The 13,867-nt window shown below is 39.1% G+C and overlaps 1 protein-coding gene across 1 annotated transcript in view; it reads left to right on the top strand.

The window, feature by feature from the left end:
* Nucleotides 1–13,867, top strand: part of Usp13 (ubiquitin specific peptidase 13) — a 105,628-nt gene that overhangs the window by 85,646 nt on the left and 6,115 nt on the right. The window contains exons 18-20 of the mRNA XM_005330276.4: nucleotides 1,190–1,356; nucleotides 2,841–2,994; nucleotides 13,517–13,601. Of these exons, the coding sequence (XP_005330333.1) occupies nucleotides 1,190–1,356; nucleotides 2,841–2,994; nucleotides 13,517–13,601 (406 nt within the window). The remainder of the gene's footprint in view (nucleotides 1–1,189; nucleotides 1,357–2,840; nucleotides 2,995–13,516; nucleotides 13,602–13,867) is intronic.

The following is a 13,867-nucleotide window of genomic DNA, read 5'->3' on the forward strand; positions in this document are numbered from 1 at the left end:
GCAACTCAGTGAAACAGGGTCTCACTGAGTTGCATAGGGCCTTCATAAGTTGCTGAGGCTGGCTTTGAACTCAAAATCCTTCTGCCTTAGCTTCCCAAGCTGCTGGGATTACAAGCGTGTGCCACTGCGCCCAGCTGTGGGATATACTTCTAATGAAGAGACAATGAAATTTCAAATGGAAACATCTGCATAAAGGAACAGAGACCCTTTAGTTAGCCTTTCTTTTATCTACTCTATTAAGATATAATTCTCATGTCTATCCATTTAAAGTCTCCATTCTGAGGGTTTTTAATAAATTCAGTTATGCAACCATTCTCACTACCTAATTTTAGAACACTTTTGTCTACCCTGGAGAAATCCTGTCCACATTAGCAGTCCTTCTTCAGCTCTTCCCTGACCCTGGTGACCTGAGTCTACTTTTTGGAACTATGAATTTTCCTCTTTTGGACATTTCATCTAAATAGAATCATATGAGAGCATCATGTTTTCAAGGTTCATGTGTTGTCAGCATAAATCAGTTCTTCATTCCTTTTTAAGCCAAATAATATTCTGTTGTACAGACATACCTTATTTTATTTATCCTTTCATCAGTTGATGGACAATTGGGTTCTTCCCACTTTTTATCTTTTATTAAGAATGCTGCTGTAAACATTGTGTACATGTTTTCTTTTTGTGTGTGAATAGATGTTTTCATTCTTCTGAGAGGAATTGCAGTCATATGATCACTCCATGTTTAACTTTTTGAGGAACTGCAAAACAATTTTACACAGTGGCTGAACCATTTTACATTCCCTTTTCTTCTAAAAGCTGTATAGTTTTAGGACCTACTTTTGGATCAGAGATGCATTTTGAGCTAATTTTGCTCATGGTATGAGATAGGGGTCTGACGTCATCATTTTGTATGTGGTTAGCCAGTTGTTCCAGCATCTTTTGTTGAAGAGACTGGCCTTTCCCATTGAATAGTCTCATTGAAAATCAGTTCACTGTAGATAGATGGGATTATTTCTAAACTCTCAATTCTGTTCAGTTGATCTATATGTCTTTCCTGATACCAGTCCCAGACTGACTTGATGTTGTTAATGTTGTATGTATTTTTCCTTCTTAGCTCTCTAAATGTTGCTTATTTCAAGACAAAAACATAAAATAAATGAAAGAGGCTGGAGTATGATCATTTTCTCATTTTCCTCAGATTTTGCTGAACCGCTGACCATCCCTGGTTATGGAGGAGCAGCATCTGCTGGAGCCTCTTTATTTGGTGCTACTGGATTGGACAATCAACCTCCAGAGGAGATCGTAGCTATCATCACCTCCATGGGATTCCAGCGAAATCAGGCTGTGCAGGCGCTACGAGCAACGGTGAGCATCAGGGACTGGGTCTGTGGACACTCCCATCTTATTGGAGGTGGTTTGTATTTCTTTCAGAGCAGATGAGACTTTGCAATGTTCTTTGGTCATTTTAAATCACGTTTATCTGTTTCCCACCTTGGCCTATAAAAACTGGCAAGCATATAGTATACATAAAGTTAATCTAAATGATTAAAGAAATCTTGCAGTGGATTTAAGAGTAAAGAGATTATAAATCTGGGGCAAGATGACCACACTGCAAGAAACTCCATTTTATCTTGGGTTTTTGTTAGTGGGGATCACAGATTTGGCCTGGAGCTTGCTGTGGCCTTAGAGCCAAGACGGATGCATGAGATTCCATGTTCAATAAGAAAGTTCTTTAGGTAAAAATGATGCTTTTCTGATATCGAGACCTTGGAGAAATGTCTCTTGAAAGCCCCCATGAAAGACAGAATGGCACCTTAGAATTCTCTGCTGCTGTTTTTCTCTTTAAAGAGAGGTTCTTCCAGTACTTAGGAATGTCTTGATATTATAGGGAAAGCAGGGACCGCGAAACTGGAGCATGGATAGAAATCTTCCTTTTGCAATATGATATCTATTTAATATTCAGGGAAAGTACTTTTTTTTTTTTTAACCCGCCCTTCCTGCCACATCTTGGTCCATTTTTGAATGGATGTCTGTCATCTATTCCTATGCCTATCCTGACTGGGTACCTTGTCGGGTCTGTTGCATAAGTCACATTGGCTCTTGACTGGCTCATGGGTTGGTGGCTGGAATGATGTGTCTTTGTAAAATGCTCAAAATATCTCAACTGGAGTTTCTCACTCAGGGTACTTTCTTGTGCTCACTAATTTTATTTGCTAGAGGGTTTCCTTGGAGTTTCTATGTCTAAACAAGTTCTTTAACCTGCTAGTGGGATCACAAACAAGGGAAGACAGAAATGCTTCCATGGTGAATTGATTTGAGCTGCATGGAGGTCAGTTTAAAACAATAACTCATTAACCAAAGCATTAGTTGTCTCTACTGCAGCTCAACCATTCTCCCAACATTTGGGGAGAGGAGACATAATATAATACAGAGGTAGGTCCCCTGCTATCTTGTAGAATTATCTGCAGAAAATGCAGTTATTAGGGCAGGCAGTGTGTGTTGTCTCTGCGACTGTAGAAAGGGCTGCACTTGACTGCCATCCCTTTGAGTATCCTGCACCATCATGATCAGTATCTCCTTGCAGAAATGCTGATCCAAGACTGACAGGGGCTTTGGAATGCTGATGGGCTGCTTAGAACTGGTTCCCAGTGAATCCAGTCACAAGCCTGGGTCCGGAGACTTGCAGAATGCCTGCATATCATATGCAGAGTCAGAGCTTCTTGCTCAGAGGCACTTAGGACTAATGAATTCAGGCTTCTTGCCCTATCTACTAGTCATCTGGTTCAAACGGTCAAGATTTAATGAGGCCCAGGGACTGCATGCATCATAAAAATGTTTTATTTTATTAGAATAATAACCTGGAAAGAGCACTGGACTGGATCTTTAGCCACCCTGAGTTCGAAGAAGACAGTGACTTTGTGATTGAGATGGAGAATAATGCCAACGCAAACATTATTTCTGAAGCCAAACCTGAAGGACCTAGAGTCAAGGATGGATCTGGAAGTAAGTTCTTGTCCTAGACATTGTCTCAGCAGTCATGATTGAACATTCAACTCTTCTTCTTCCCCTCACCATTACATATCCCTACCTTTTGCATCATTTGAAGTTAGTGTGGATCCATCTCCTAAATGGTGCATTCTGCCACTTTGCATAGAACCCAGGTCTGATGAAGTCTAGGTTAATTCAGAGTCATGTCACCTAGTAGTGTGTGTGTGTGTGTGTGTGTGTGTGTGTGTGTGTGTGTGTGTGTGTGTTTCATGCCAGTTTTGACTTTGTCTATTCCTTTGAAGTTGATTTTTTCATGGACCATGGGAGCTTTTGTCAAAAAGAGAGCATTTATTTTCATGGTGCTATGTTTTGAACAGTAGAAAAGCAGTCTCAAATCCTTGACTGTATCATTGCCAGCTGCTGAGAATTTTCTGCAGGGCTATCTCCGTTGACATAGGCCTTTTATAAGCAGATGCTGACATATGTCACTGTGTGCCCAGATCTGTTCTACGCACTGTGCATTTGAACACTCGTTTAATCATCACTACAACCCATTTTAACAGGCGAGAAAGTGGAGGCTTGGAGAGATTAGGTACTTTGCCTAAGGTCACACAGCTCTTAAGAGGCAGAGGCAAGATTCAGATGTAGAATCCATGTTCTTAACTATTATACATCCTGCCTCTTGGGCTGTCGTTGCCTACAGGGTAATGTTTAGCTCTGTAGTCTGACTTCCCCAGCCCTCCTCGGATCCCAGCCTCCCTTGCTCTGTGTTTGTTAGTTCCTCTGCACCTCCTGTACCTGCAGTTTGGATGCCTGGTACTGTGTCTTCACCACGAGTATACTCAGCTGTCACCCACTTTCTTTTCGCCTCCCTCCAAGCCTTGCTAGGTTAATCTCTATTTGTCAGATATCCTTCTTTTTCTCTGCCACAGAAAAATCCTTATTGTTCTTTAGAACTTGGCTGCAGATTTCATTTCTCTGTTCTGCTTTCTCAGATCCTTATTATGCTCATAATCGGCCCCTATGTATTACATATTCTAGTAATAGTTACACCAATATTGATAATGCTTTGATTTATGCCACATTTAATTCTCCCAGTAACCCTAGGAGATAGATACCATTACTATTCCCATTATATAGGTGGAGTAACTGAGGTAGAGAAGGGTATATAGTTTTTTGAGTCCACATAGACAGTGATAGGTAGAACCAGAATAACAACCCAGGCAGTCTGTATCCACAGATATTTTCAGTGCCTATACTCACTACAGTGTATTTGTTCTTCTCTTTTTAGAGGTATCACATTAATCTTGCCTTAAGATTATTTTTGTAGCTCTCTGTGCCTCCCTTTTCACTGGGAGCTTAGACAGGACATAGGCCATTTTATGAAATGGATGGTGTCTGATAGAAAGCACCGAGTAAAGAAAAGTCAGATTTAACTAAATCTATATTTCTAGCATTCGATCCCTGATCATGGAGTTGTGGGTCTACTCACTATTGCTCTCACCACACTTAACCTGTATGTGTTGATCTAGAGCTGGAGAGAGAAGGTGGAAGGGAAATGTTCTTCTTTTAAAATAAAAAACAAAAATGTATTCACCGAAACTGTTATAATCCCAACCCGGTAAGGAAAGGGTAAGATGTAGTTCTCCCAACTCTCATGTTCATCTAAAGGGTCTGACATCACTTTTCAGAAATCCCAAGTTTTCCTAAAATATCAGAAGCCATAATGGACAAAGTTGCTCAATAATTCACGAACAGGGTTCATTGCATGTTCCCAGTGCATTGGTTCACTGCTTCTTCAACTTGCTGCTATAGACTTTTTTTTTTTTTTTTTTTTTTTTTGAGATGATGAGTCCTTCCCAGAGAAGGAGTAAACTTCTGTAAGTAAAGATGGGGCATTTGGCTGCAGGAGGAGATCTGATCACTGGGTTTCCTTTCTTCTGATGGAGTTTGAGGCACTGATCACTTTCTCATATGGCTCTTTGCTAAAGGACAGCCGTGTCACCTCCTCAGAACATACTGAAACTCAGGGCCAGTCTGAGGTAGTCCTGGTCCTGCTGGGTTTCTAGATGCCTCCTCAAATAGGATGCTACGGTGATGCAAAAGCACCCATTAAGGCACTATGGGTCAGACTAGTGGGTGGTGCCTGAGGAAGGGGAAGGTGCCCTGAGAGATGAGCTGTGAGAATCCATAGACAGGATATAAAGGCAGTAATAGGTGAACAATTTAATTATGAAAAAAGAAAAAAGGCAGAGCCCCCCTATCTTGTCAAATGCATCGCGAGTCTGATTTTGCACAAGAACAAATGTTTTTAACTGTAGCTTCCTAGTCCTGGGCCTAGCCCACAGTAAGGGACCAGTAAATAACTGATTGAAGGAAGAGTTAAATGAATGCCTGGAAGTAGAGGTCTCGGTGTTTCTCTGCCTGCCTCAGTACTGCCGAGGAACTGTCAGTGTACCATTGTGTTAAGTCACGTGAATCAAAGAAAAGAAGAAATTTGACTTCCTGTACTTTGTTACAGTAGCCCCTGAACTTGTATGTCACTCATTGCTTTCTTTGTCCTTTTTTAAAAAATTAGGCCAGGGGTGTAGCTCAGTGACCCAATTCTTGCCTAGCATGTGCAAGGGCCTAGGTTTGACCCTCAGTACTGAAAATAGATTTACATTTCTTATGATTAAAAAGATGTATATTTATTTTAGCAAGTTGAGAAAATATAGGTATATGAAAGAGGAAATTTAAAAAGATAATCCTATAATCTGGCAACCATCACTGATAGAATTTTATGTATGTTCTTTATACCTTTCAATGCATTCAAATATATAAAAATCAATGTACATATATAAATTTTTAAAAATGTGATATTCTATTTATACATTCTATTTTAGACCCCTAACGGTGGCTCTACATATACATTTATTTATATCATTGAACATGTGTTAATGACGTTCTATTATATATATATGTCCCATAATTTATATGCCTAATTTAAAGCCATTTAGATGTTTAAATGCAAGACTGTTATAGGAGGACTTTCAAATAATGGAAATGTTTTTATATTCAGATGATAGCAGTGAATTTTAAATAAAGATTTTTAAAAAAATATTTTTCTAGTTATAGATGGACACAATACCTTTATTTGTTTATTCATTTTTTATGTGGTGCTGAGGATCGAACTCAGGGCCTCATATGTGCTAGGCAAGTGCTCTACCACTGAGCCACAACCCCAGCCCCAAATAATGAGTTTTTTAAAGGATGGATTCAGTTTATAGACCTCCAACAAATGCCGGACTTAATCCCTATCCAGGGAATAAATATTTGTTCAACATTTAACTTTCTTCCTTCCTTCTTTTGGTAAAAATAGTGTTGTAATAACAGTATTGGGCCCTCATTTCATTATTTCTTTAGGGAAGTTTCTTTCTTTTTTGGGGGGTACTGGGGATTGAACTCTACCCTTTAGCCACATCCCCAGCCCTATTTTGTATTTTGTTTAGAGACAGGGTCTCCCTGAGTTACTTAGCACCTTGCTTTTGCTGAGGCTGGCTTTGAACTCTTGATCCTCCTGTCTCAGTCTCCTGAGCTTCTGGGCTTACAGGCATGCACCACTACGCCTAGCCCTTTTTATTTTTTAATTTTAAAACAGAGTTGTGTTAAGTTGCTTAGCGCATCACTAAGTTGCTGAGGCTGCTTTGAACTTGTGATCCTTCTGCTTCAGCCTCCTGAGTTGGTAGGATTACAGGCTTGTGCTACTGTGCCCAGGTCTTTAGGGGAAGTTTCTGAAGAGAAGTTTTTGAGAGAGAAATGCAGATTTTTTAAGGCAGTGCAATTGACCCTCATGTGACCCTCTGGAAGCACAGTGCTCCTCCCCAGCCTCCCCTGTGGTGCTGTCTGGTTGAGCATTTCATTTCTTTATTGCTTTGTTGGTTTCCTCCTGTGTTAATGGCTTCCTCACTTCCACTGGCTATTTTCCCATTTTTATTGAGGTTTTCAGGTATTTTACTTTTTAAAATTGATTTGTAAAAGAGCGTCCTGAGTTGTAGATTAGCTTGGGAAAGCCTCAGAGCTTTACAACATTGATTTTTTTTTCCAGCCAGGAACACGTCATGTTTCCCCATCTCCTCCCACTCCACCAAAGCTGTGTGTTTCTCTGTGCAATTTTTTCCTTTACCCCCTTATTTCACGTGAGTCATGGCATTTCATGTTTTGTATTGGGATGGAGGTGAAAGTCTGTTTGTCAAAAAACTGTTTATTGTGTTGTCCTACACATTTGAGACCTAGCACCTAACTTTCTGTTGTTTAAAAAATTTTCAACAGTGAGAAACCAGTCCTTCACTCTGACCTATTTGGGCTTCTACTGTTTGCAAAACCATTTGTGTTTCCCATTGTACTTAATGAGTGTCTAATTTTTTTTTTAACTCCCTGATTGCCTATGTAATTAACATGTGATTAGGCTGTGAGGCTCTGATTACTCAAAACCTGATCTGGCTCCTGCAGGCTCATCCCTATTATGGTTCACAAATCATCAGTGGCAGCTGAGATTTCCCAGCCAGGGTCAGAGTGACCATTTGCTTGTGGTAGGCTCCAGCATGGAATGCCACCCAGGAGGAGCTAAGACCCAATGGTCTACCTGAAGCCTCTGAAAACTTCTTCCTACCTGGGCTCTCATTCTCATTCCACTTCAGCACCTGTTTCAGTTCCCACTTTTTATTTCTTATTGAAAGTCAAGAGGGAGCTGCTCTGTGGAGTAACCTAATTTCTACAAAAGTATGAGAGCACTATTAAATTTGGAGAGAAGTATTTGATATTTGGAGTTCTAGGCCGTATAACAAAGAGATTGGTAATTTTGAGCTGACTGGGGTTGGGGAGGCAATCTGTAGACTTTTTAATATCCTATCCTTGTTGACAGCTGCCTTTAAGTTGTTATGATTTATCCAGAAGCTTCTTTTCATTTATTTATTTATTTTTTGGAGAATTCAGAAGTTTGGGTGAAAGCTCCAAATTACCCTCCCTCCCTGTTTTTTTTTTTTTTTTCCCCTCAGAGCAGAGTGATAGAAATCAAGCTGTTGGGAGTAGAAATCGTTTGCAGATGTATAAGTCAAGTGTTAGTAAATTAGGACTATTATCAACTGCTTGTTGTACAAAGGGAGTGATAGACAGATAAAGATACATATTATGGGCTGGGGTTATAGCTAAGTGGTAGAGTGCTCGCCTTGAATGTGGAAGGCACTGGGTTCGATCCTTTGCACCACATTAAAAAGAAAAAAATAAAGGTATATGTCCATCTACAACTACAAAAATATTTTTAAAAGATACATATTATTCAAGTTAGGAGTTGAATGAGGAAAGCCAGTTTATCTCCCCAGAAGGCAGCAGAGTTTCTGGGGTTGTAATGGCTGTATCAAGGAGTCTTTGGACATCTCTGTGTTTTGAGCACTGAAAAGTCAAGGCTCGTCGTTGGAGGTTAAAATGCACACACACAGGTAGCAGTGACAAAGATGAAGCACTTTATTGTAAGCTGCTGCTAGCTTATATAGGAAATGAAAGTCAGTTATCCTAAAACAGGAACTCCCTGGGACCAATCATAGTAACGGTCAGGTCATCATCTGCGGTGCATGAGATTCATGGGGGTCATGAGCTCTTCACAAGCCCAGATGGGTGAACCAAATTTTGAAACTACCATGTTATTCGCCCATTGGCAATTTGCCCACCGCCATGTTACATTCATGGACCCATTATTAGAAAAACCTAGGGAATCCTCAGGGAAACTCCCAACAAGCACTCCCTGTGGATTGAGTAGCGTATCATGCCCTGATGAGATATTACTGCTTGATAAATGAATGCAGATGCTATAATGGTTTGTGAAAATGAATTCATATAAAGGCCCTCTGGAATCTAGAGTTGTTTTTCCTCCCTTTGTATTGTTAAAGCCATAATTTTCCAGAGGGCAAAATCATAACCTTCAAGTGAATAGAACATGAACACGTATCACAGGTTTTCTTTTAACTTGCTCAAGAGGAACCAGTCAGATGTTACACCTTATTTAACAACATCTGAGAAGCTAGGATATGTACAGACAACTTGACCAGGAAATTTTAGGATAAGATGGCTGAGTAAGTTAAAATATGAATTAATGTCTGTCAGGACCACAAACTCATGAGGTTATGGGTCTGCCTGGAGAGAAATTGTTTGTATCTTCAATAGACAAAAATCTACTAATTAACAAGTGGCTTCCTAAGTCTGTGTGCATTCATCAGTACTAAGCAGTGGCTGAACCAAGCTCATCCCCCTAGCCAGGCAGCAGCAAACTTTCTCAAAAAGGCCAGATAATAAATCTATTGAGTTTTGTGAGCCGTGTATGTGTCTATATCATATTTATTCCTCCTCCTTCTCACCAGAACAAAAACAATCTGTAGGCCGGATTTGACCAATGTGTCATTGGCAAGTCCCTCTTGTGGATGATCTCTGGGTGATTTTCCTCCATATGACATTGAATGGACATGCTGCCTGCCTCTTTGACCTTGCAAGTTTCTTGGGATTTTTTTGACAGTTGCTTTCCCTAAAGAACAAACTCAGAATACAGTTGCTATTGTGTTGGGCGGGGAGGGTAGTGGTAAAATGTGATCTTTATTACTAGAAAGTTAGGAAGATTTTCTTTTCTTTTTTTTTTGCACCAGGCATTGAACCCAGGGGGGTTTAACCACTGAGCCACATCCCGAGCTCTTTTTATTTTTATTTTGAGACAGGGTCTTGCCAAGCTGCTGAGTTCAAGAGGCTGGTCTTGAACTTTGTGGTTCCCTTCCTTAACCTCCTGAGTCACTGGGATTATAGGTGTGTGCCACTATACCTGGCTGAGAAGGTTTTCTTAAAGTTTAAAAAGGACACATTTTATGGGAAGGAAGAGTGCTAGTTTCAGATACAGTTTAATTCTGGTGGTTTAGAGGGTTAGTGTTCACGAGATGTGGGACATAGTGGTCAGGTGTGTCTACCTCTTCTACATACTTTAAAAGTTTCTTGTTGGAAGTCAACATTTTTGAAGTATTTATATTGTCTCAAGATGTCTTTTTTTTTTTTTAAATCTACAAGAGAAGGAGTTGCTACAGTATTTTTGGGAATGTGTGACATTCTTTTTATTTTTGCTCTGGAAACTTAGGGCTAAGAATCGACAGTAGATTCCCACATAATATAAAGTGGGCTCCATGGACTAGTACCAGTCTGTTCAGCAAATAGTTACAAACTATGAGATAGCATAGCAACAGAGTTAGCATTTATAAACTTATATAGTAATTTGTGAGCTGTATTCATATTTGAATATAAGAAGTAAAAAAGAATGGGCTTGCATATTCATTTCTGTAGTACTCAACTTTTATTATATTTTCCCCAAATTAAGAAGTTTGATTCTGGACAGACCCTTTGCTTACCCTTACTTCTATCATTCTTTCTCTCTCCAGGCTCATTCATTATTCAGTAGTCCATCCCTGATCTCATCTTATTCATCCTTCATCATCATCATTTATTCACCTTGATTTTCTTCTTAGAAACAAATTATAAGTTGCCATTTTTTTTTAACCTGTTCAGGCTTTGCAAATGTGTTGAAAGAGATCTATTGGTCACTAGCAGGTGGTGTTGAATAGTGCACAAGGGTAGTTGCTGATGTTGATAAACATGGTTCATTTTAATTATGGGACCGAGATTTATACTAAACTTTCAGATTTTAATTTTATGATTCTGAGCAAACACATGAATTGTTCCTAACCTCAGAGGGGGATGTGCCTTTGTGGGCTAAGGTGTAGATGTGTTGAGAGGCTCTGGATTTGTTCTTTTCTCTTGGTCTTTTTTATCCATCACTGACTGAGTCAGTGACTGAGCAGCGTTTCATTGGTGTGAGGCTGGTTTATGACAGAAGTGCTCATTAAACAGTTTGCTGGATTGCTGAAGTCATCGTTTTGGAAAACAGTTACTTGGGAAAGAAGGGCCTTGATTGGAGTATTGTGTCATCTCTTCATTATTAATGAAAATTCTTTAGAGGGCTGCTACCTTTTGGGAAAGCTGCACTGTATCTGTCCAGGAGAGATATGGACCTCAACGAGAGTTAGAACATGACGTGGAAGTGTTCGAAAGGGATTCAGAACCACCTGAGGTCAAAAAAGGTCTCAGTCCACACCCTTTCCTGTGTATTGAGGCAGTGTGGTAGGCACAGAGTATGGACATGGGTAAGGTCCTTGGATCTCTTTTTTAAAAAAATAAGAAGCAGGCGTAAAGATTGTCATTCCCAAATGTTTGTACCTGGTGTCCGATTTCTAACCTGGGATATTTTTTGTCAGTTGGATGTGATGATCAGCAAGAGAAACTTAGTTAACCATGGGAAAGGCAGGACTTTATACGCTGTTTGCTGCAAGAGTAATATATTACTGCAAGATACAGGAAGCCACTGGAGGATTTGGGGGCAGACCAAAATTTGATTATCATTAAAAAATAACAACAACAGAAAACCTCTTGGAACCTATACTGAGAGCAGTCAGTAGGGCTTAAAGGAGTCCAGCTAAAGGACTCATAAAAATTCAGACTAGAGATGATGGTGACTTGAATTAGGGGTTACAAATGGAGATGATAAGAAATGATTGGGTTCTGGGTATATTTTGAAGGAAATACTGATAGGATTTGCTGCTGGGTTGGATGGGTATAAAGAATATAAAAGAAAGTCAAGATTTTGTCCTGAGTTACAGGAAGCATGGAATTGTTATTGACTGAAATAGATAAGGCTGAGGGGAGACTGATCAATCATGGAAGGAGACTTCCTCAACTTGATTGAAGGTGCCTACCCCAAACCCCACTACTCATGTGATACCTAACCTAAAAGGCTGAATGCTTTCCCCCTAAGATCAGGAACAAGACAAAGATATCTCCTCTTGCTATTTCTATTTAGCATTGTAGAGGAAATTCTAACCAATTCAATTAGAAAGGAAAAAGAAGTAAAAGGTGTTCAGATTATTAAGTAAGACTATATTTGCAGATGACATGATCTTGTATATTGAAAATCCTAAGGAATCCATTAAAGAACTTGAATTAATAAGTGGGCTCAACAAGGTTGTAGGAAACAAGATAATATACAAAATTAGGTTTTATTTCTATATATATGAACAATAACATTGCAGAAATGAAATTAAATATATAAGTATCATTTACTGTTGTGGGACTGAATGAGATCACTCAGAAAGAGAGAAAGGAGTCTGGATAGAGCAGGGAGAAATGGTCTGGGGTCTAAGCTGAAGGTCACCAACATGCAAAGGTCAGGGAGGGCATAAGGCACAAGAAAGGGAGACAACTGGACCGCCAGGAAAGTCATGTCCTGGGGGCAAGCACTTGAGGAAGGAGGAATTTATAGACAGGGTGTATGATGCTGATGAAGAGCAAATAAGATGAGACCAAGGATCGACTACTGAATAATGAATGGGCCTGGAGAGAGAAAGAATGATAGAAGTAAGGGTAAGCAAAGGGTCTGTCCAGAATCAATACTTTCTAATTTTGGGAAAATGTAATAAAATTTGAGTACTAGAAAAATGAATATACGGGCTGGGATTGTGGCTCAGCGGTAGAGCGCTTACGTAGCACATGCCGGGCCCTGGGTTCGATCCTCATAAAAAAAAAATGAATGGAATAAAGGTATTGTGTTCAACTATGACTAAAAAAATATATATATTAAAAAAGAAAAATGAATATACAAGCTCATTTTAAAATTTCTTATATTCAGATATGAATATTGCTCACAAATTACTACAGAAGTTTATAAATGCTTATATACTATATAAGTTTAAAAATGATTAGCTAAAGGAATGTGTACTGAAATTGATTCACCAAGAATTACATGCAGAGTACTGTACTTGATGGCAAGAAGTACTGGTTAGGTAATCAACCTTAGTCTCATTCTCTAAGTTTCCTTGTTCAGAAAGCATGAATCCTGAAGTTTGCTCTCATAAAGGTTATAATCATGAGCAAGTCAGACATTTTGTATGGAGCATTATCTCTTCCTATAAATGGTAATAACTATTTTCCTTGTAATCCTGACATTTGTGTGCTCTTTTATTCTGAATTGCTCATGTAAGTCTCATACAACCTTGCAAAGTGGGTGGGTGTTTTTTTTTTTTTTTAACCCCCTTGAAGAAACAGGATCAGAGATGAAACAACTTGTTCATTCTCATGCTGTTTGGAAGTACAGAGCCACAGCTACTAGTTTTAGACCCACAAGCTTGCTTCTGGATTTGGCTGTAAAATTTTAAATTCCCTTTCAGATTTGAATTTAACATCAGATGTACTTTAACATTTTAGGTTTGGTATTTGTCAAATGAATGTGCATATAAAAATCTGCTGTCACTTTGGAGATGTGTGTGTGTGTGTGTGTGTGTGTGTGTGTGTATTGACAGTATGGCAAGGTAAATTGAGTTTGTCTTTCAGATCTATATAGTTGTTAGATTACATGATAGTTGGTAAGTGCTTTTGATTCTAGAAGTGCTATCTTATAACCAAATCATTTCTTTTTTCATAGTGTATGAATTATTTGCATTCATCAGTCACATGGGAACATCTACAATGAGTGGCCATTATGTTTGCCATATAAAGAAGGAAGGAAGGTGAGTCTTTTAGAGAACGTGGATGTTAGATGTGATTTATTGAGCCCCTACTATGTGCCAGGTACTCTACTTGATGCTTTATATGTTATCTCATTTGGTTTTCACAATGGTCTGCAAAGATGTAGTCTTTTAACACCATTTTATACATCCAAACACTGAGGCTCAAGGAGGCTGAATAACTTGGCCTTAGTTAGTAAGTAGTTGTGTCAAAGTTTATATTCAGAGGTACTTTAACAAAAGTGCTTTCCCAAAGGTATTTTTGGGAA

This window comes from Ictidomys tridecemlineatus, chromosome 3 (assembly GCF_052094955.1).
Source record: "Ictidomys tridecemlineatus isolate mIctTri1 chromosome 3, mIctTri1.hap1, whole genome shotgun sequence".
NCBI lineage: Eukaryota > Metazoa > Chordata > Mammalia > Rodentia > Sciuridae > Ictidomys > Ictidomys tridecemlineatus.